The sequence below is a fragment of the Stylophora pistillata genome, chromosome 14 (assembly GCF_964205215.1).
Source record: "Stylophora pistillata chromosome 14, jaStyPist1.2, whole genome shotgun sequence".
Taxonomy (NCBI): Eukaryota; Metazoa; Cnidaria; class Anthozoa; order Scleractinia; family Pocilloporidae; genus Stylophora; species Stylophora pistillata.
In genome coordinates, this window is record NC_142532.1 from 11,176,792 (window position 1) to 11,198,529 (window position 21,738).

Genomic DNA, 21,738 nt, shown 5'->3' on the forward strand with positions numbered 1-21,738 from the left:
AAAAACTCAGTACACTTATTATTCAATGGCTCTCGCGGCTTTTCTGTGAGGTTTCTTTTTTTTCTCTTTTTTTTTTTTGCCAAAAATTTGGTTGTCATACGTATCAATCTGCACTGTTAAATGGATTTTTTAACTGTTAGTACCTCTTACATGTCGAGACGCACAAATGCACGAACAGCCCTGCTGTATCGGGTAACACACGCTCTGTGGAGAACCTCTGGATGTTCTTCAAAATCTGATTCCTCCTCATCCGAATCTGTCTCATACTCATCGATTTGAACTTCTCTGTGATCCTCAAACACCTCAGTAACATCCCCTTCGTCCACAAATTGTATGCTGACAACGCGTTGTGCATTTGCTGACGATACAGTGTTTTCTTCAGGATATTGAAGCCTCTCTTCAGACTCGTCGGTGTGGTGAACAGCGTAGACAGCTGGCGGCAAGGCCCCAGCCTCATCTTTTGTGGTCTCACTCCTAACCGTCCTTTGGTGTACTGGTCTGTAACTCTCTAGCCACTCTTTGATCTGTCCTTCCATCCCTGGTGTTATGTCCTCACTTGGCAAAGGTGTCATCGTAGTTATAGCAGAAAGAGGCATGGCGGATTGAGGTACCGGATAGTAGGATTTGTCATGCATGTAGTACTTTGCTGCCCATCTAGATGTGCGCTTCAGAGATTCCTTGCAAAATGTTCCAAAATCCTTGGCATATGTAAGTACCGTAAATGTCTCGTGTTTAAGGTGCGAAAAAGCGTGCAAATTTTCCACTACTGTTGTGAGCAACGTTTCGAGCAGCAGATCATCTACAAATTGGGGGTTTATGTCCATCACATTCTTGTATAGCCTTCCTATGCCCTTTTTAAGCAAAGACACAGATACTTGTGTTTTCTGTGATACAGTTCCCAGTGGACCATTGGTTGCAGACGTCTCGCTCAACTGGTAGCGTTCTTTCACCTTACTCACAGTGTCTTTTACATAGCTGTCAATCTTTGTCACGTTCTCTTTTGCTTGTTTCAAGGACACTCCGTCTGGTTTCATACCCTTAGAATGAATTCCAAAGGTATCGTAAAGGGAGCCAAGAATCCCCAGAAAAGATACCGTTTCTGAGAGGCTCGTCACTATCTTCAGTTTTCCAGTGGAAACATCTGTAACAAACAAGTTCTTGTCTACAGAGCATATCCCTTCGATTTGTTTGAATGAGCATGAGTCTTGTTTCTCATCGGAAGAACTGTTGTGGCCACTTCCTACCAAAGTCCTAACCGATTTATCATCATGGTTGTATTGCATAACTTTTCCCGCCTTTGTATCCATGTAAACTACCCTCCTGTTCAGGGTGCATACTTGGTTTACCTCAGAGCAAGGAAGAGTCAAGTTGCATACAGCTTTGGTCACTGTCTTTGTGCTAAGTTCACATTTATAAAGCCCACCTTGGCTCGAGGCTCCTGAGAAGAATGCGCATTGGTCAAGTAGAGTAATAGACAAAAGATTTATGATGCTGGATGGATAGGCAGTGAATTTCGTAGCATCAAATGTCTCCATCAAATGTCAATGTTATCTGATAGACATATTGACTCTCGTCATCACTACAAGATAACAAATCATTGCTTGCAGCATAGACAGCAGAAGGCTTACCAAGACGATTAGGATGCATCTGGACGTGTTCTGCACAGTCCGTGTTCTTAGAAATGGCACCCAAGTGGTCCTTAAGTCTTTCGTGCAAAACGGGAACCGTTGCATTCATTGGGAGAGATAGTGCCTCTAAGTGCCTTAGAAGTTCAGCTCGTTGCTTGAGTGACTTTGTACTTATCTTCACTTTTCCCTCGAAGTCAACAAAAGAAATTGTAGATTTTCCCCTTTCGCACAAGAATGCAATCCCATCGATGAAGCACAAGTTCCTAGCATCCTTTAGTCTATCTTGCACAACAGAGACATCTGTTGGCTGGTGCAATCCTATTGTTAGGAGTCTTGATAAACATGTCTCAAAGTTGTAATCAAGTGCAAGGATCGTGCCTGTTGGGCCTTCAGAAACTGCGATCGGGTGAGGGCATACACCACGTTGGTTACTTTTCCAAAACCTGTATTGTTCTGGTAGGATGGTATGCACAACGAACTTAACGTCCTCCAGCACTTTGAGAACTTCTGGTCGTGTTAAACGAATAATGGGTTCGACAGCCATTCTGTCTTTATTCCTAACACATTCAAGTGAAAGGAACTTTTGAAGCTTCTTTTTGATAAATGTGTCCGCATTGTCATGTAAGCTTCGAAGCAACACGAGATTGCTAAATTTACCGTCTAAGTTGATAAACCAATTCGACCGGGTACACTTAAAGCTTTTTCCAATATGAACGACATCTGGCAAGGGAACTACCAATTCTAATTCTGGTGGCAGTTCTTTGCCATCTGCCATGTCACTTAAGCAAACAAGTGCCTTCTTGTTGCACTCCTCGCAGTTGGTTGCTACTGCCAAAACAATTAGCTTTTGGCACGTCCCGTTTCTATCTGAGCAAGAATCACATGCCCTTAACTCGTTGGTGACTGCCCTAAAAATGACCATTTTTGACCCCTTTTAGTTAAGAAAGGCTAGCTCCAGTTACATTCAACCAATTTTGTCCTACTATATGTCATTTTAAAGCTAAATAAATGGACTTCAAGACAGTGTTGTTAATTGTTCATTATTACTTTTAATTAATTAATTTATGCTAATTTATGCAAATATTTTTGTCACGCAACACAAATTTTTGGAGTAAATACTCAATAACTTTCTTCCTTTATATCACATTAAAAACTGTTAAAAGAAAAGTTTTTCCCTATTATATAATGCATCTTTCCTGAAAATTTGATTGAAATTGAATAAGAATTTAAAAAGTTATGGTTACATCTTTCGGGTGCCCTCTTGAGGCCTTTTTTGGGTTAACTATATACATAAGCATGTGACTTATACAAGTGCATATTGAGCATTCAAATTAAACAAAAATTAAAAATCACTCATTCAAAATGATTTCCATGCAAAAATGACAGCCATTAACAAAATAATAAATCTGCATGCATCACAGCCGGACACGCAAACCCCTAAAAACCACCTGGTGGAAAACGGGGATCGTGTAACCCCAACCAGTGCTATGACGCTACCTTTGGGGTCACAAGGGGCCTTAACCTAACGAAAATACAGTTAAATCAAACAGAAATGTCATAATAAAGTCAATGATTGAGATGATAGTTCCTGCTGTGCCATATTTCAAAGCAGTTTTTATCTGGTAAGCAGTGCAGAAAAACTTGGCATTGAGGTGCATCACAGTAAGACTTGACTTTCAGCTCCTTCTTTGTAGCTGCATAGCAAACTTTGCAGTTTCTCTTTTTGTCAGAAAACTTTATAATGTGAGCTGTTTCATACTCTCCAGGATCCCTTTTTGGGGGTTTGAACACTGGAGGAGGACCATATTCTTCCAAGCCTGCTAGCTGTCTCACAAGTTCCTCACGATACTCAGCAATTGCGAATTTTTTAGGGCGCTTGAGTGCTTCTTCATCAGGGTGTTCTGCTCGATGAAGTTGAAACAAGATAAAACTGTTGACAATAGCTATGTCAATCATGTGGAAAAATAATGTCTTCCACCACCTCATACACTTTCTTAGAGCACAGTTCTTTGCAAGAATTTGATCAGACCGATCTACTGCATTCATGTAGTTATTATACTGGTCAATTGCCTTAGGCTGCTTTACATCAAGTTCTCTCCAAACATTGCCTACTTTTTCTTTTCTAGAAACCATTACAAAATCATTTGCATTTGCAATTGAAGTCAGAATTGTTACTGGTCGGTTGTCCTTCCATTGTTGAGCCAGGCAAACTCCATCTCTCACCCATCTCATGCTTCCCCTGTCTTTACGTCGTGCCCATTCCTGTCCTTTTTTCATTGACTCAGGAAAGCCCCTTCTGTTTTCAGCAGCTGTACCTGTGGCTGGAATCAAAACTCGAAACAAATCTTTTACAAGCTTTACAGATGTATAAAAGTTGTCAAAGTATAAATGATATCCCTGGTTCATCAAAGGGGTGACAAGTCTCATAACCACATCATATCCTAACCCATTTTCGCTTACCTCATGTCCTGCATGTCTCCCAATGTACACATCAAAGTCACAGGTGTAACCATTCAAACTATCTGCCAACACCCACAGCTTTATTCCCCACTTCGTTGGTTTATTTTTTATGTACTGACGAATTCCAGACCGATGTTTTGATTTCACCATTCTCTCGTCAACAGCAACACGTTGAAAGGGTTGGTACAAAGCTTTACATTTATCCTTGAAAAATTCCAAGAAGCTACTAACCTTTCTTAGTTTGTCTTCCTCATCTTCATCATCGGGGTCAACAATATGGAGCATTGCCATCAGAGCCTTGAATCGGTCTCGTGACATTATACTTCGTGCCCACAACCCATGGTACAAAGTCTTTGTGCTCCAATACCGATGGAATGAACTAACAGTTACCAGGCCACAATACAAAATAAGGGCAATCAATTTTTCTATTTCTTGAGGAGAAGTTTCAATCCAGGCACCATCCTTGTCACCATAGTAGGATTTGTTACCAATAGCCCCCCACGCATAGCTATTTGTATGGGTGCTGATGTTTCTAACAAGCTCTGCTGTGAAGAAAAGCTTGAAAAAATCAACAGCCCTGGTCATTGCACCTCTTAGAACTGGCAAATTCAGATGCAATCCAGGTTGCCGTCTGGGGTTAAAAGGCGGGATCTGGTTTGGTGTATCAGGATCATCATAACTTTTTTCCCTAGGAGCAGCTGCAGCTCCTCCAGGAGGGGGCGGTGGGAGGGCACCCCTACCTCTACCCCTACCCCTACCCCTACCCCTACCTCTTCCTGGCCTCTGTCGGCGTTGTCCCCTACCTCTTGCTCTTCCTCTTGGTCTTGCTGGTTGCTCTGGAGGAGGATCAGGATTACTTACCTCATCTTCAGACTGTTCATTGAAGTCATTCCCAGAAATTTCAACATTGTCAGTTGAATCCGAGATGCTGCAAAAATATAGAAATATATTTATCTTCTGAATTTTTATAAACTTGATCAAGGCAAAAACTGCATTACCAGCATAAACTGGATTCTGTTTATTTGAATGAACCAGTTCTAAACTAATTCTGAAGGGCTCAAGAAACAAAAAACTTTCACTTCACATGTTGTCATGTTATCTGATCAAAGGTCACGGAAAGGTAAGATTTCCCTGATGATAAATAAATCTAATAAAAGCTGACTTTCTCAAGACCATTTTATACAGGGTATTTTGCCTAAGTATTCAATAAAACAGTTGTTTGTATACTACTTCCAGCAAAGTAAAAGCCTGGAATTCAATGAATAACTCATGCAGAAAATTTCCCGCTATTTATGCAACACACTGTGTTCATTGTTATAATATTGCAAATGAAACGAGTACAAAGAATGTTTAGTGTAAATAAAACATCCTCACTCCATAAAAATCGCTTACAAAAGGGTTCTCAAAAAAGAAAAGGTAAGATATACATTATATTACAGCAAAAGAAGGGAAAATAATGGCCAAATAACCAAGAAATATCTTTTTGAGTATTTTCTCGCAAACACATGTTTGGCATCTCGCATTACACATTGCGGGAAAGAAATCATCTGATTCAATGGTAGTAAAAAATGTTAGAAAAAATGGTTAAAACAGCGTAAAATCCTTCTATTTCTTTACTTCTACTTTAGAAAAAGTCATGGAAATGTATTTTTCATGTAAAGAGGGCGAAAGAAAGTACAAAATGGGCAAAATAGTGACTAAATTCCAACACGCGTGCATTTCATCATGTTGTTTACACAATCCCTTACCTCAACTCTTCCTCTGAATCACTGTTTCCTTCGATTTCTTGGTTTAATTCGTACTCTTCTCCGCTGGAAATTCCCCCAGTCTGACTATCAATATCACTTTCAGGGTCACTATCGCCTCGAGCACAAATTTCAGCTACTTCTTCAGCCGTGAAACACACACGCGGTCGCTTGCTTGAAGACGCCATTTTGAAAATGCCCTTTCGTGTCACGCCACTTTTCCTCAAGGTGAATTTCGACTAACCAATCAGGTATATGGGTGGCAAAATGCTTTTCATTTGATTGGCTACATTCACTGACTATTTTTAGCGAAAAATTGGTTAGGTAACGCAAAAAACCATTGTTCTAGAGACGAAAACGTCATCGTTCCTCGGGTTTCGATATTTACGAGGTCCGTCACCAAAGGGTTAAAGAAGGGTGGTGAGAAACTTGTCCCATGTTCTTGCAGCTTGCACAGAGCGATTTTGCTTTTAGGCACTCTTTGCATTTGCTCATTGCTAAACAATTTGAGGCCTCACTCGTCACAATGTGTTTAACACCTCACTGAGCTTTCAAGCAATTTTGACAGGTTTGTACGGTTCTAATACTATCTTCCATGCAAGAAAATATTTCCTCTCCAGTCACAGATTTGGGTCGGAAGTTAACTGCGAAGGGCATCGCAGCACCGTTATCAAGCGAGGTCGCAATTGTTACGTCTGTGTTGGTGATTAGATTGGTCTTTATCTTTTCAGGGTCTGGAAGAGGATGCTTTTTCACGAATTTATCGTCCACTTTATGTGTAAGACCAATTACTTGTTTTTGACGTGAGTCGTATTCTAGGCCTGGCTTCAGAGCCGTGCCGTCACTTGCTAAAGCTACTGGGATGGCGCGAACCTTCTCGTTATCAACAATCGCATGTAGATCTGCTTTTGGATGTTGACACAGGGAATGGAGTGACTGCAAATGGGGCTTAATCATTCCACTTTCTGTTGTGTAGCCTGATTGGCATCGTTTTGTCGCGTTTAAGGAGGGGCCACACAAGTTAAAATCCGTGAACGATTTGAATTCCTTTTCTCTGCGTCTCCCTGTTCCGAAGAAGCCTGGCCCTCGGACGAACTTTCTTGATCTCTCACCTCCAAGGTATTTGATGGTCGAGAAAAATTCACATACCTCGTCATCCCATTTAAAGCCAGATGCAGTTTTGGGATCAGTCAATGCAAACGACATTGTATCATTGAGGAACTTGTAATAAATGCAACTTTCAGGTATCTTCCCATCTTCAACGAGCTTGTTGAGTTTCATAACCAGTGGATGAGCATCATTTAGAGAGCTGGTAGATAGGGAGAGTGAAGGCTGACCAGACGGCAACATGGAAATGAATGGCACTTCCGACGAAGTTAACAGAGGAAGTGGATAGTCTGGGGACAATGGAGTTAGGTCAGGAGGATTCGGAGAGTGGGCTAGTCAATCAGACGGAGGAGGCGTGGAACGGTTTGAGGGAGGTGGTGATCAAGTAGGACAAGATGCGATGGTATGATCTGAGAGTTTGCAATAAATGCAGGTATCCTCCACTCCCAGCTGGTGGCTGGTGTTATTACAAGCGCCATTGTGATTCCATTCGCGGCAAAAGGAGTGTGAGCGGTTATTGGGACTGGGGGTTGTGGCGATACATGCGGATGGTGTTGTGGTGGGAAGTCGCTGTGATTCGGTGATGTTAAATTGTTCTATCTCGCTGAAGTCGTCACCCCAGTTGGCAAGGCTGGCCTCGATGCAATCTAATGCGGCAGCAGGAAAGAAAAGAACAGCGGGCCAATTATACTTTGAAGCAAGTCGCATTAAAGAAAGCAAATGTCGCATCATGACGGCTTGTTTCTCAGGTGGTTCAGAATTAACAATGTCTAAAGAACCGTAAACGAATTCAGAAGTAGTCAGATCTTTGAACTTTTTCTTTGCAAGACCGAATGGAACATGCAAATGAGGCCGTTCTTGCGGATCAGTGATATGTGTGTTGTGGTCAAGTTGTCCGGAACGCACAGTGTCAAGCAAAGGAATCGCTGCCAGTTTACCACTGCTAGGAGACGAGAGCGATCGCGCCTTAGCTTGGGCTTCCAGTTCCAAGACTAGGATTTCTAGACGCTGCTTCTCTATTTGAAGCTTGAGGAGCTCCAAATTCTGGGAATTTTCGGGCATGGAGGTCGGCGAGACACGTGGTGGAGTGAGATTGACTTGAAGCGAAGTTGTGATGCTTGGAGCGCTGTGAAGCGGCCGATTTAGTGAAGGTAGGTTGTAAACAAAACCCGTCGGTAAAGAAGGTGCCTTGACTTGGCGTTTACTGGTGGCAGAAGCCATGCAGAAAAAGGTACAAACAGGATCGATACTAAATGAAGAAAACAACTCGAACGGCCGAATGAGCGAAAAAAAATGATCATATGACACCGACGTGTCATTCAATGACAAGCCAGTAATTTTAAGCCGGTAATGGCGTGGAGTCCTGGGGCTAATTAAGTTATTCCCTGGGAATATTAACCATACTTCATCAAACTTGGTGCTTCTGAAGGAGATTTACTGGTATAAACACGGAAAAACAAGAACCCCATTGATCAATGGTAAAAATTTTACGTGGTTTAGATGCTGACTCTAAACATGAAGAAGGTGCACCACGACTATCAACCGCTTGAACAGCAATTTTAAACTTGTTTTCAAAATTTGGGTTTGGAAGCAAAACCCCAAAATGAGTAAACTCATTGGCCCAGATCTTGGCCTGCACTTTATCAGAAACTTAAGTCAATTGGTAAACTGCAGGAGTGGAAAATTCTCCCTGGGACAGGGTTTTGCTCACCTGCCAAGGACTGGCTGACTTGAAACACTGAGTGCTCCACCAATGACTTGGTTTTGTCTTGGGGGTCAGCAACTTCCTGGGCTGGTTCATGTCTGGGAGGCTACTCCTCACAGCAGAGGCCCGGCAATTGTTCTGTATAAATGCTGATAGTTTCGAAAGAAACTGTTTGGGGCTGCATTGGTGGGAGTAACAAAATTGTTCTGTAGTCTGTGGTTGGAGATGGCGAGTCACCTCGTCTGCCACTCTGCTGACAAGGGTTTCAATTAAAGCAGGGGGGATCGTCACTGCTGGGCCAGCTGGGGTGTGATCATTTTCCACGTTCAACCTTTCAGAAACACGCCGCTTCTCCTCTGACACTTTATTGGTCTCAGCTGGCCGCTTGGGAGGCATGGTTCTATAGAAAAACAAAACACTGCAGAATCAAGTGTTCACTGACAATACTGGGGCAGACCCTGTCAAGACAATAAACTGCTGACGCAGAAACTTGATAAATAAAAGGTAGGTACGAAACCGTTACCCTATTATAAACACACATCTCAATTAGGAACCTCAAAATGTTAATCCCAATTGTAAGCAACAAGAATATGGGGACAAAAATGTGACACTAGTTATAAACAGTTAAATAGGGGAACAAAACAGTTAACCCCAGTTGTCAACAACAAGAAGATGGGGACAAAACTGTTAACCCCAGTTATAAGAAATCAAATAGGGGAATGAAACTGTTAAATCCGATTGTCAACAACAGGTAGGTGGGGACAAAACTGTTAACCCCAGTTACAAATATTCGAATAGGGGAACAAAACTGTCAACCCCAGTTGTTGATTTGTTCCGAGTGCAATCCACAAATAAATCGATCGCGTAAACTTTCATTCAGTTGCTCATTTGTGAATTCGCACGTCCTTGCGAGTTTTTTTAAAGTTCGCACATACTCAGAGATTGACTGACTTGGTTTTTGACAAGCTGAGTGGAACCGATATCTTTCTGCTACCGTCAAACGCGTAGGCCTAAAATGTGCACAAAGGAGTGTCGTCAGTTCATCAAATGTTTTCATGTTGGGGGCATCCGGGAACGCTAAATCTTTCAATACTCTGTACGAAGTGCTCCCAATCGACGTCAGTAAGATCGCCCTGCGTTTGGCTGGGTTATCCTCATCATCATTGATGTCATAAGCCGTGAAGTACTCTTGAAGACGCTCCAAATAACTCTCGATGTCTTCGGTTTCAGCATCGAACTCGTTGAAAGGAGGTCTGCCTGCCATTCTCCCGACACTTTCTTCAGTGAAATGTAGTCGTTTGGACTTCTCGAACGTATTTCCGAATAGCTCTACGCTGGACAGAGTTGCCTTTAAAGCCCACGCGTGGGTTTTGGGAATCCTCGTCGCCACTGAAGCGTATTCAACGAGGGAAAAGGTTTCAATATATTTACAACTTACGAGCACATGGCAATGCTTGACAACCTCACACAAAGATAGGGGGAGACTGGAACCAATACTACTCAGTCTCTACAAATACACCACAGTTATGATTCGAAATTTGTTGATTGAGGATTGAAACGATTTCGTCTCCGATGAGATTTAATATTTGAGCCCAATACTGTTCACATTGTTTAATAGTCTTTTTTGATTTTGAAGTTTTTATTTCATTGGGTGTTAAATTCATCATATGAATTAGTTTCCCAATGATAAACTTTAATGATATCATTCTTTTTCTTGAACTGTTTATTTGTGGTTGAACTTGTTCAATGAGATCAAAGACTTTTATAATTTTGTCTATGTGGTTTTTATTTATTTGAACGCGGGTTTTATCACAAATATCATAAATTATATTTTCTACACAGTATTTTCTGTTATAGACTGATTTTCTGCTAAATTTGAACCAATTTTTATAGAAATCAATGAATTTGGTAGGATCTTTGAAATATTGGCTATGAATGCAGTAAATGGTTTGAACCCGGGGGTAACATGTGAAGGTGTAGTCTGATTGTCCGGGTGAGTGTAGTCCTGAGAAGGACTGTTGTCGGTGGCAGTGACTGACGTTTCGACAACCTGTGCGGAAGTGATCATCAGAGTCAAGTGAGTGATTGTTGTCAGTAGAATGTTCTTATTCCGGTTCGTGTGAAATGATCGGTTGGTTTTGCCGTGATGTTATTGGCTGTAAGACTCAAGTGACGTAAGTCGTTCGTGATTGGTCTGTTTTGGTCTGTCGGTAAAGCTAGGTTGTTCTTTTTCGGTCGTTTGTGATGTTTATGTCGTGAATGAGTCGTTTGTATGGGGCGGGTAGTTGTTGACATCTGTTTAGGGGAGTCTGTTCTAAGTTAGTAAACCAGCTTTCCAGAGTCAGTCGTTGAAAATAGTCAGTGCTGTAGGTTAGGCATTGCGCAGACTCCCAGTCAATGTTGTGGTTGGTAAGTCGAAAAAAAAGAACAACCTAGCTTTACCGACAGACCGAAACAGACCAATCACGAACGACTTACGTCACTTGAGTCTTACAGCCAATAACATCACGGCAAAACCAACCGATCATTTCACACGAACTGGAATAAGAACATTCTACTGACAACAATCACTCACTTGACTCTGATGATGACTTCCGCACAGGTTGTCGAAACGTCAGTCACTGCCACCGACAACAGTCCTTCTCAGGACTACACTCACCCGGACGATCAGACTACACCTTCACATTGGCTATGAACTTGTCCACAACTAATACAAACGAAGAAACCATTATCTAAACGAATACTTTGATTCACACAACATTTTTCTTCAATGGGTTCATTATTTTTCCACATAACTTTATCACAGAAAGGACAGCAATATGTTTCCACTTTTATTAAAACATCATGAATTTCTTTATTACATTCCATATTTTGTATAACTGATTTTTCTTTAAATGTTTTTTTTTTTATCAAACTTGTGAATAATGAGGGTTAATAATGATATAAATCGGTTTGTAATGAATGAACCAGAAGTCATAATTAGTTCCATAGAGAGTGAAAATTAAGTCGTCCTAAGCTTATTAAAAAAATTGTTAAAAATTCGTTGAAAAAATTATAAAAAATGTTTTGGCAGAGCTTCATTTTTTCACTATTTTTGGTTTTATAGAGGGTGAAAATCAAGTCGTCCTGAGCCTATCGAAAATGAATCGCTGCGAATCGGTTGAAGAATGATATAAATTGCTTTGGTAAAGCTTGATTTTTTACCATTTTTGGCGTTTTGGTCTGGCAGCCCCAAGTCCTATACTACTTTCTGCGCAATAATTGAAACGCTGGAACAGCTTAGAACTGAACCAACGGGATCAGCAGCGGATGGTCTCCTGAAAAGAATGAAGAAGGTGAAATTCATCGGCACCATTTACATCCTCCACGATGTCTTGCCAGTATTATCGCTATTAAGCAAGCGTTTTCAACGAGGAAACGTAACCTTTTCACACCTGCTTCTAAGAATTTGAAAAGAAGAAGAAGAGGAAAAGAAAATGAAGCCTGCAAAATTACTCGCACAGAAACTTTTATCGCGAAACTTTACGTTCCAAGAGGCGGTGGACACTGCTATTGCACAAGAAGCTGCACACAAGGACGTTCGTAATCTTGGAGGTTCACACAGAGAAGAATCCGACGAACGTGTCAACAAAGTCCAGCGTGACAAGTTTCTGTCACGCAATCTCGGGGCAAGACCAAGTGGACATCGCGGTGCAAACGCCCAAGGCGGAACAAAACCGAAAAGGTGTAATCGTTGCGGTCTAATGAACCACACGCATGAGCATTGTAGATACAAAACCGCAGAGTGTTTTAAATGTCATAAAATGGGTCACTTACAATCGGAATGTCGTAGCATGAGGCCTTCTTACAGAAAAGGGGTAGAAAATCAGCACGTCCGCCACACAGATCAGGATCCAGAGGGATCTGAAGATGAGTTCCTCGGTTCTATTTTCGGCGTAAATGAATCGTCCCAGGCTAAAATACAGGGCTCAGAGATCTCAACCCCCGCTATTAAGGTCCCAATCAGGATTGAGGATGTGGAAGTTCTCATGGAAGTGGATACTGGGGCAGGAGCGTCTGTTATGAGTTACGCGGATTACGAGCGGAACTTCAAATACCTAGCACTACGACCAGTCAATCGCTCATTCCATGCCTACACCGGCACACCTCTAGACGTTGCAGGGCAAGTCCTAGTTGACGTGGCCTATAATGGCCAGCAGATGACTCTTCCGTCACTCATTGTTCGGGGTAAGTGGCACGCCCCTCCACTGTTTGGTAGGGCATGGATGACGAAGATCCACTTAGACTGGCACAACTTGTTTTCGCCCTCGCATGGCCAACTAGTGGTGGGGCAGGAAAATGACGAGCGAATTGAGCACCTAAAGGAGCAATATGCAGAAATATTTAAGGTAGAACTTGGTACGGTAAAAGGGGTAACAGCCACCTTGCATTTGAAAGAAAATGTGAAACCAGTGTTTCAGAGAGCCTGCCCAGTTCCCTACACAATACGGCCCGCAGTGGAGAAAGAATGTTCACCAAGATCGATCTGAGAAGCGCCTGTCAACAATTGGTGTTGGATAAGGCCTCTCAACAGCTATGCAGGATCAATACGCACAAGGGCCTATTTCGATATACGCGTCTGCCATTTGGCATTTCATCCAGTCCTGCTATCTGGCAACGTTTTATTGAGCAAGTGCTTGCAGGTCTGGAGGGAACTTGTGTGATTATGGATGATCTTTTGGTAGGAGGGGTCAACGATGAGGAACACCTTCGTAATTTAGAAAATGTCTTGAAGCAGTTTCAGAAGTACGGGCTAAGAGTCAAGCTTCCCAAATGTGTTTTTGGCACCTTCTGTGGTATACTTTGGTCTACGCTTTTCTGAAGGGGGGCTTCAGCTGACGGACGAAAAGGTTAAAGCTATCAGGGAGGCCCCCTCACCAAGTAACGTGACAGAATTATGTTCCTTCCTGGGAATGCTAGCAGCACTTAGCAACTTTATTCCGAGGCTATCAACTATGGCGCACCCTCTGTATGAATTGTTGGGCAATAGATCGTGGAACTGGACGTCAAGTTGTGAACAAGCATTCGGCAAGGTGAAACAAGCGCTTACATCAGAAACTACCTTGACGCATTACAACCCAGAACTCCCCGTAGAACTATCCGTCGACGCCTCGCCTTATGGTCTAGGCGCGGTTATAATGCACGTCTATTCCAATGGCATATGTCGTCCCATCACTTACGCATCGCGAACGCTTAACGAACACGAACTACGGTACGGTCAGATTGATAAAGAGGCTCTGGCAATTGTATTTGGATTAAAGCGGTTCCATCTATACCTTTATGGTCGACATTTTACGATCCTTACCGACCACAAGCCTTTAGAGCGGATTTTCTGGCCAAAAACGGCAATTCCATCCCTGGCGGCTATGCAGCTACAACGTTGGGTAATAATGCTTGCAGCCTTTGATTACGACATTAGATTTGTTCCATCCAAACAGAATGCGGTCGCCGACGCCTTATCACGCCTACCTTTGTCGTCAACAGCAGGAGGCGAACACGCAGTGTTTAGAGTTGAAGAGCGTTTGATTGATTCATTGCCCGTCACGCAGAAGGAAATCAGTCATGCGACACGGGTAGACCCTGTGCTGTCCAAGGTGCTGGGACTTGTGAGACATGGTTGGCCTCAGCACACTGACGACTTGCGCCTAAATTCTTTATTTAATCGTCGCTTCGAATTGTCTATCGAGCAGGATTGTTTGCTGTGGGGAGTACGGGTTATCATTCCTACACGGTACCAGAATGATTTGTTGGAGGAAGTACATACAGGGCACCCAGGCATCGTCCGTATGAAAGAGTTAGCTCGTAGCTATATATGGTGGCCTAACATTGATCTGGAAATTGAGCAGACGGTGAGAAGCTGTGGTAGTTGCCAGCGGGTTCGGAAATCACCCGCTGTGGCTCCACTTGTGCCATGGTTGTGGCCTAGCAACCCCTGGCACCGTATTCACATTGACTTTGCTGAGTACGAAAAGAAACATTATCTCATTGTTGTTGACGCGCATTCCCGTTGGCCCGAGATTTTCTACATGCCTCAAAACACGACAGCAACAGCGACAATCGCGATCTTACAGGAACTATTTGCCAGATACGGAATACCAATTCACTGCGTTAGCGATAACGGGCCGCAGTTTTGCAGTGAAGAATTTGCTCATTTCCTAAAAGTGAATGGTGTGAAACACGTACGGGTAGCACCTTATCACGCAGCGAGCAATGGGTTAGCGGAGCGTATGGTGCAATAATTCAAGAACCACCTAAAGGCTTGCAAGGGCAGCAAACTTTCCATTCAGCAACGTATTGCAAACTTCCTCTTATCGTATCGGTCATCAAGACACCCCACGACTGGCAGAACGCCCACTAGCCTGTTCCTGGGTCGCGAACTACGAACGCGGCTAACTCTTCTCCGCCCAAACTTAGAAGAGAAGGTCATGGATTCCCAAGCAAAGCAGAAGGCCACGCACGACGAACATACCAAGTTCAGAGAATTTTACCCCGGGGACAGAGTTTCAGTGAAAGACCTCAGAAAAGAGGACACCTGGTGGCAAGGTTCGATAGCTGAGCGAAGTGGACCCAAGTTGTACATAATAGTATTAAATGACGTCAGAGTGTGGAAACGTCACGTCGATGACGTGAGACGGGACGGCATGGGCAGGTCGGCATCAGAACCAGGTGGAGAGAGAGAGTATCAGGACCAGTCCTTGAAGGTTCCATGGGCTATTCTGGTCAGGTCGGATATTTCCGGACAACCCCAGGTACAACCTGATGCCCAAGAAGGTGTATCAGTTGAAACAGATTCAGCTCAGGATCAAAAGCAGGACGTAACACCGGCAGTAACAGTGGAGGCACCAGCGACGGCTCCTACCCAGTCCGTGGAAGCGGCCCCCACCCCGTTTCGCCGATCTTCCAGGGGGCGAAGAGCTCCGGATAGACTAATAGAGTCTATCTGAAGTAATGCTGGGACCTTCGTACATTTAACTGTTGTCATCAGACATTCTTAGTTAATGTTGGAGTTTTTACATGGACTGTTTGAACTATGTTCTCGGACTCCGTTCCTTGTTGTTATTTCCGGATCCCGTTCTTTGTTGTTATATCCGTTGTAGTTCGGTCCAAGAAAGGGGGAGATGTGGTGTATTTGTAGAGACTGAGTAGTATTGGTTCCAGTCTCCCCCTATCTTTGTGTGGGGTTGTCAAGCAATGCCATGTGCTCATAAGTTGTAAATATATTGAAACCTTTTCCCTCATTGAATACGCTTTAATAACTCAATAATAATTTATCTGCATCAGGGGCTAGATCGGTAACTACACCATCGACGTATCTCATCATTTGTGGAATTCACCACTTCTCAATGTATTTTTGAAACTTATTAACAAGTGTTGATAACTTTGGTAAGCATAGGTGCAATTCTGAATATTTAAATCTAGGTTTTTATGAGCCATAAATCCTTGGATAAGAACAGAGATTGTTGATATTGCAATTATTGAAATACGTCCTGTCGCTGCAGCAGAAGCAATACTTCCTGTTGCAAATATGACAGATAGAGAGGTACCAATTAGTTTGAATTTCTTGGATCTTTTCATAAACTTTTTATAAGCCCAACATTTACGATGGTAAACCTTATAATAAGTTTTTAACTCTACAATTTGGTCTTCAGTCAGTTTTCTTGATATGTGATTCCAATTGAATATTTCCTTTTTCTTCACAGTCATATAAATATTAGATATATTAATCTTGTTTTGGTAACATGATGTAACTGTTGTTTGTTCCATCGAAAAGTGTATTACTATTATCAGCCTGTATTTTAAGTGATGTATTTGCTTGGAAATATAACATTACTGTGTTGGCTATTGTCACCCAAGAACCTTTAGTGTTTTGACGTTGAATATTAATGTCACCGCTAGTAGTCATGAATGGTTTATCTAGAATGAACTTGAGATGTGACAAATGTGCACTTTTCACACCATCGATGAATGTGACAAGATACAAACCAGCATTATTGATAATCAGTTTTGAGGTATCGCTTGAATTCACTGTGAAATCAGTATTACTGCTTTGAGACATGTTGGTGCTATGATCTGATGTTCCATTCACATAAAATATACTCTCGAATTGTTATCATGTGATAGTTTGCCTCTATACCAATTTTTTTTTTGTTGCATTTAATGCTGTTTTTCTTGCTTTAGTGTCAATGTTTGTTTGCAAAGATGTTTGAACATTGTCAACATATTTCTTGGTTGTTGGGTTCCTAACCTTCATTGGTTCTTTATTCAAAACTGCTTCTGGATAAATGTACAGTTTGCTATTGTACAATGAATACCACTTATCATAAACTTCAACTGGTATGTCGTTATGATATCCCTTCGAATCATAGATTACAACCCATATATCTAATTTTTGATCATATGCCTGGCCTTGTTTAAATTTAACTACAATATCCCACATCAAATAATTTGGTGTTGTATTGCTCCATTTAGTCATATGAACAAGGCTTCTAATATGATTTGAAAATCGATTTGATCGTTGTCTTGTAATTGTCTCAACAGAACTTACAGCAGCCAGAGTTACTGAATTATATTCAATTTTACTGGATTCCCACCATATTTTACAAACAACTGTGTATTCTGATTTTGCTGCACTGTACATATTGACTCCAAATCTGCTTGAATAATAACCTTTTGATGAATCGAGTTTTAGTTCAAATGGTTTTACCATTTTATTGAAGTGATGAAAGTCTTTGTTAATCGTTAATTTCCCAGTGATATCGTCTTCATCACTAAATTCGTTGCCTATAATACCATTCATGATATAATCCAGATCATTTTTTAAATTGTTACTAATACTATGAGATAATTGGTCGTTCACAGATGTGTCTACATATGTTTTATTACAAAGATCACTTCCAGTTGTTGGTGATGCTGAATTGATTGCTTTATTGTTTCCAAGGTTAAGATTACCAGTCATAGATTGAGAACCATTTCTTAACATAACAGCATTGAATCTGGTTTTTTTGCTATATTTGTGTTAAATGTTATATCAAGGTTTGCACTCAACCCATTCATCACAACACCCACATCAGCCTTTTTATTGAGTTCAGTGTTGAACTTATTTAAATTAATAACACTGGTTCCATTAGCTGGTTGATCTGAAATGCCTGTTATTTGTCTGTCGAAACCACTGACACTTGTGAAATTTAAAGCCTTTTCAATATTACCACCTTTCGTGTTATCAAGATAATTACTTAAATCAACACTTCCAACATCATGTTTCTTAGCTATTTCAGTGTCAACTTACGTTTTATTACATAAATCAGTTCCAGTTGTGGGTGCAGCTGAGTTAATTACTCGTTTATTTCCAACATTGAGGTTACCAGTCATTGTTTGAGAACCATTTAATAGCATGACAGTAGACGAATCAGGTTTTTTCACTATCTCATTGTTGAATGTTGTAGTGTCTAACTTTTTATTAAGTTCAGATATGACATAATATTGATTCACAGCTGATGAAGTTTGAGATGGTGTATTACTTAGACCATTTATTTGCCTGTCAGTGCCACTAACACTTGTGAAATTTAAAGCCTTTTCAATATTACCACCTTTCGTTTTATCAAGATAATTACTTAAATCAACACTTCCAACATCATGTTTCTTAGCTAATTCAGTGTCAACATACGTTTTATTACATAAATCAGTTCCAGTTGTGGGTGCAGCTGAGTTAATTACTCGTTTATTTCCAACATTAAGGTTACCAGTCATTGTTTGAGAACCATTTAATAGCGTGACAGTAGACGAATCAGGTTTTTTCACTATCTCATTGTTGAATGTTGTGGTGTCTAACTTTTTATTAAGTTCAGATGTGACATAATATTGATTCACAGCTGATGAAGTTTGAGATGGTGTATTGCTTAGACCATTTATTTGCCTGTCAGTACCACTAACACTTGTGAAATTTAAAGCATTTTCGATATTACCACCTTTCGTTTTATCAAGATAATTACTTAAATCAACACTTCCAATATCATGTTTCTTGGCTAATTCAGTGTCAACGTACAATTTATTACATAGATCAGTTCTAGCTGTTGGTGCTGCTGAATTAATTACTTTTTTATTTCCAACGTTAAGGTTACCAGTCATTGCTTGAGAACCATCTAAAAGTAATACATCAGTTTTATTAGCTTTATTTGCAACAACAGAATTGAGTTTTTGTAAATTGACTACATCTTTGTTATTTGTTGGATCAGCCACATTAATAATCTTGTTGTTTTGCATATCAAGATTACCTGACATGGGTCGTGTTCCATCAGTATGAAGATGATCGTCAGTATAAGCTTTTGTACAAGCATCTTGATTATCGGTTGGATTTTTCAAGTTCTTAAGTTGTTTGTTTTCCATGTCATAATCACCAGAAGCAGTCAATTTAAACCCTACACCTGGTAATCCTCATTGACCTCTTGAAGTACCACTACTAGATGATTTATAATTTAATAATCCATTTGAATAACTCATTATATATATATATATTAATTACATTATACTTTTTCATCAAAGTTCTTTGAAGTAAATTTTTTTATCTTATCAAGATATACGAATGAATAAGGCTCTTGTGTTGCTTTTTGATAACTATCTTTTGGAATTCCAGTTTCTCTACATATCATATTTCTTTCATTTTTGCTTGGAAAATCATAAATACAAAAATGACTGCAGTTCAGTCTTATATCCTTTGGTGTCCTATAGAAACTCTGACTTAAGTAAATGGCCGTTTTTATACTAGAGGACGCATTATCCGTCCAGATGGATAATGCGTCTCTTGTGGTATGCGTCTAGTGTAAAGACGGGACGAATAACAAGACGAACTACGAAAGACGAACGAGATATTCCGCGCGGCGAAAAAAAAAAGAATGGGCACTAGTGTGCCTTGTTTGGCGGTAGAATTTAAAGATGGCGGCCGCGCTTGAACTTCTCAAATTTTTTTCCCGTAAGAGAAAGGCAGAACAAGAGTTTTTAGGTGACCAATATAGGTTAAAGGAAGAAATGGCAAAGAAACGTTTTCGTAGGGAGATGGAGTTCGAAACTGAAGCTTCACAGCCCGCTGTTATGTCAGCAATCGTGATTACAAAAAGCGACAGAAACGAGCGTGGTCATGATAAGTTGAGGGACGGAAAGTGGTGGACAAACGGATATCAAAACTGGGATGAAGAATCTTTCAAGAAAAGGTTAAGGGTGTCTCGAGACACTTTTGAATTTATTCTAAACGAAATTAAAGACCTTATCGTGAAGGAGCCCACTCGCATGAAGCCTCACCCTACTCCGCCTGCTACCCAGTTGGCTTTATGTCTATACAGACTAGCACACGGGTGCACGTTTTTGACCGTTGGAGACCTCTTTGGGGTTGCAGAATCAACTGCTCACATCATTTTCCAAGACGTTTGTAAGGCCATTGTGGGATGTTTGTATGACAGATTCGTTTACCTGCCAAGAAATCTACAAGAGTGGAGTCAAGAACTGGAAAATTTTCTGGGAAATTGGGAGTTTCCTTGTGTTGGGGCGTGGGATGGGTTTCATGTTTACGTAAGCACTAAACTTAAGAACTTTTACAGTTACAAGAAGAGGTATTCAGTTACAAACATGGGATTCATTGGTTATAACAAGCGTTTTATGTGGGCTGCAGTGGGCGCCCCAGGATCCACACATGACTCTAGGCTTTTAAGAAGTTGTGGTATTTATTCTGACATCGAATCTGGTCACGTGCTTCCTAACAGGTCTTTGAATCTTGACCCTCATGGGGAGATTCCATTTACCACTGTGGGTGATTCAGCCTTTCCCAACCATTCCTGGCTTCTAAAACCATACAAAGATGGGACAAGGGTACCTAAGCAAAGGTATTTTAACAGGAGACTTTGCTCTGCAAGGGTAGTTTCTGAACATGCTTATGGAATGTTAAAGGGGCGGTGGAGAATTCTCTACAAAAAGACAGAATGTCATTTAGACAACATTTCCCTCATCATCATGACCTGCATTGCTCTCCATAATCTTTGCATCCACCGAAGTGATCCCTGTAACCCCAGGTGGAGACTTCAGGTCAATGAACTTAATCTGATTCGAAATGGAGATGCCCAAGCTGATGATGGAAATACAACAAGAGAAGCCGTTGCCAATTGGTTGTGGGATATCAGAGAGGAAAGAAATGCAGCCCCTTGATTCTGTATTCAAATTAATAACAAAGGCAAAAACTGAGAAACTGAACTTTACTTGATCCTTAGCAGATTTGATGGAAAACAGGTTTTGTTACATGTAAATAGATTCAAATTTGATATTTAAAATATTTTTCAAACATTTTCCCTTCACAATAGATATAGCAAATAATATTTGTTGATACATTAAGTATGAACCAGAAGTTTTGCTTTCCTTTCATCCATTAGTGTAAAAATTACTGCTATTTCAAGTTATTTTAAGTAATCTGGAAGTAAAATACTCTTTGCTATAGCAACCAAACAACTAGATAAACTGGTAAAAAGGGGGGAGTAGGACAAAATCATAGGGAGGGGGGTCAGGTTTATTTTTTTATATGAAAGGAGATGGAATATTCTTGAAGGCAGTATAAAATGACATGTATTAAGGCAAAAATAGGAGGACAAACAACAACAACAAAAATGAACATGAAGTTCTTATATCAACTAAACAAAAACAGCACAAAAGAAATACTTAATTGTCATTCTCAAAAACCGAGGTTGGTTAAAAGCTTGAGACTGCTTAACAGTCTGATATGAATTATTGGCTTGAAATATTATGATGAAAGACTTGAACTGGTATTTTTACCTACTTGACATAAGTTTTTACATAATTTCAAGTCTTTCAATGGTATTTCCAACCAATTCATGACAGTCCAAAGCAAAACAGCCTTGGTTTCAAAGAATAACAAGTATTTTTGCTGCTGTTTTCTTGTTTATTTGTTGTTGGAACTTCTTGTTAACCTCATCCTCATAGAGGGCATACTGGGGCGGGGGGGGGGGGGGGAGTCATAGCCTAAAAAATAACATTTATTTGAGGGGTGAGTCAAACAGTA

The 21,738-nt window shown here is 40.9% G+C and overlaps 2 protein-coding genes across 2 annotated transcripts; both read right to left on the minus strand.

The window, feature by feature from the left end:
- Positions 1-51: 51 nt before the first annotated feature.
- On the minus strand, positions 52-1,480 carry LOC148716522 (uncharacterized). Its single transcript, XM_088745737.1, has one exon. The coding sequence runs from the start codon at positions 1,305-1,307 to the stop codon at positions 147-149; it is 1,161 nt and encodes a 386-aa protein (XP_088601863.1). The 5' UTR covers positions 1,308-1,480; the 3' UTR covers positions 52-146.
- A 1,172-nt stretch (positions 1,481-2,652) lies between these two features.
- Positions 2,653-6,215, minus strand: LOC111343259 (piggyBac transposable element-derived protein 4). The gene is made up of 2 exons (XM_022950416.2): positions 5,837-6,215; positions 2,653-5,016 (listed from the first exon to the last, which is right to left on the minus strand). The coding sequence occupies exons 1-2, from the start codon at positions 6,019-6,021 to the stop codon at positions 3,195-3,197; spliced, it is 2,007 nt and encodes a 668-aa protein (XP_022806151.2). The 5' UTR covers positions 6,022-6,215; the 3' UTR covers positions 2,653-3,194.
- Between the last annotated feature and the right edge of the window lie 15,523 nt (positions 6,216-21,738).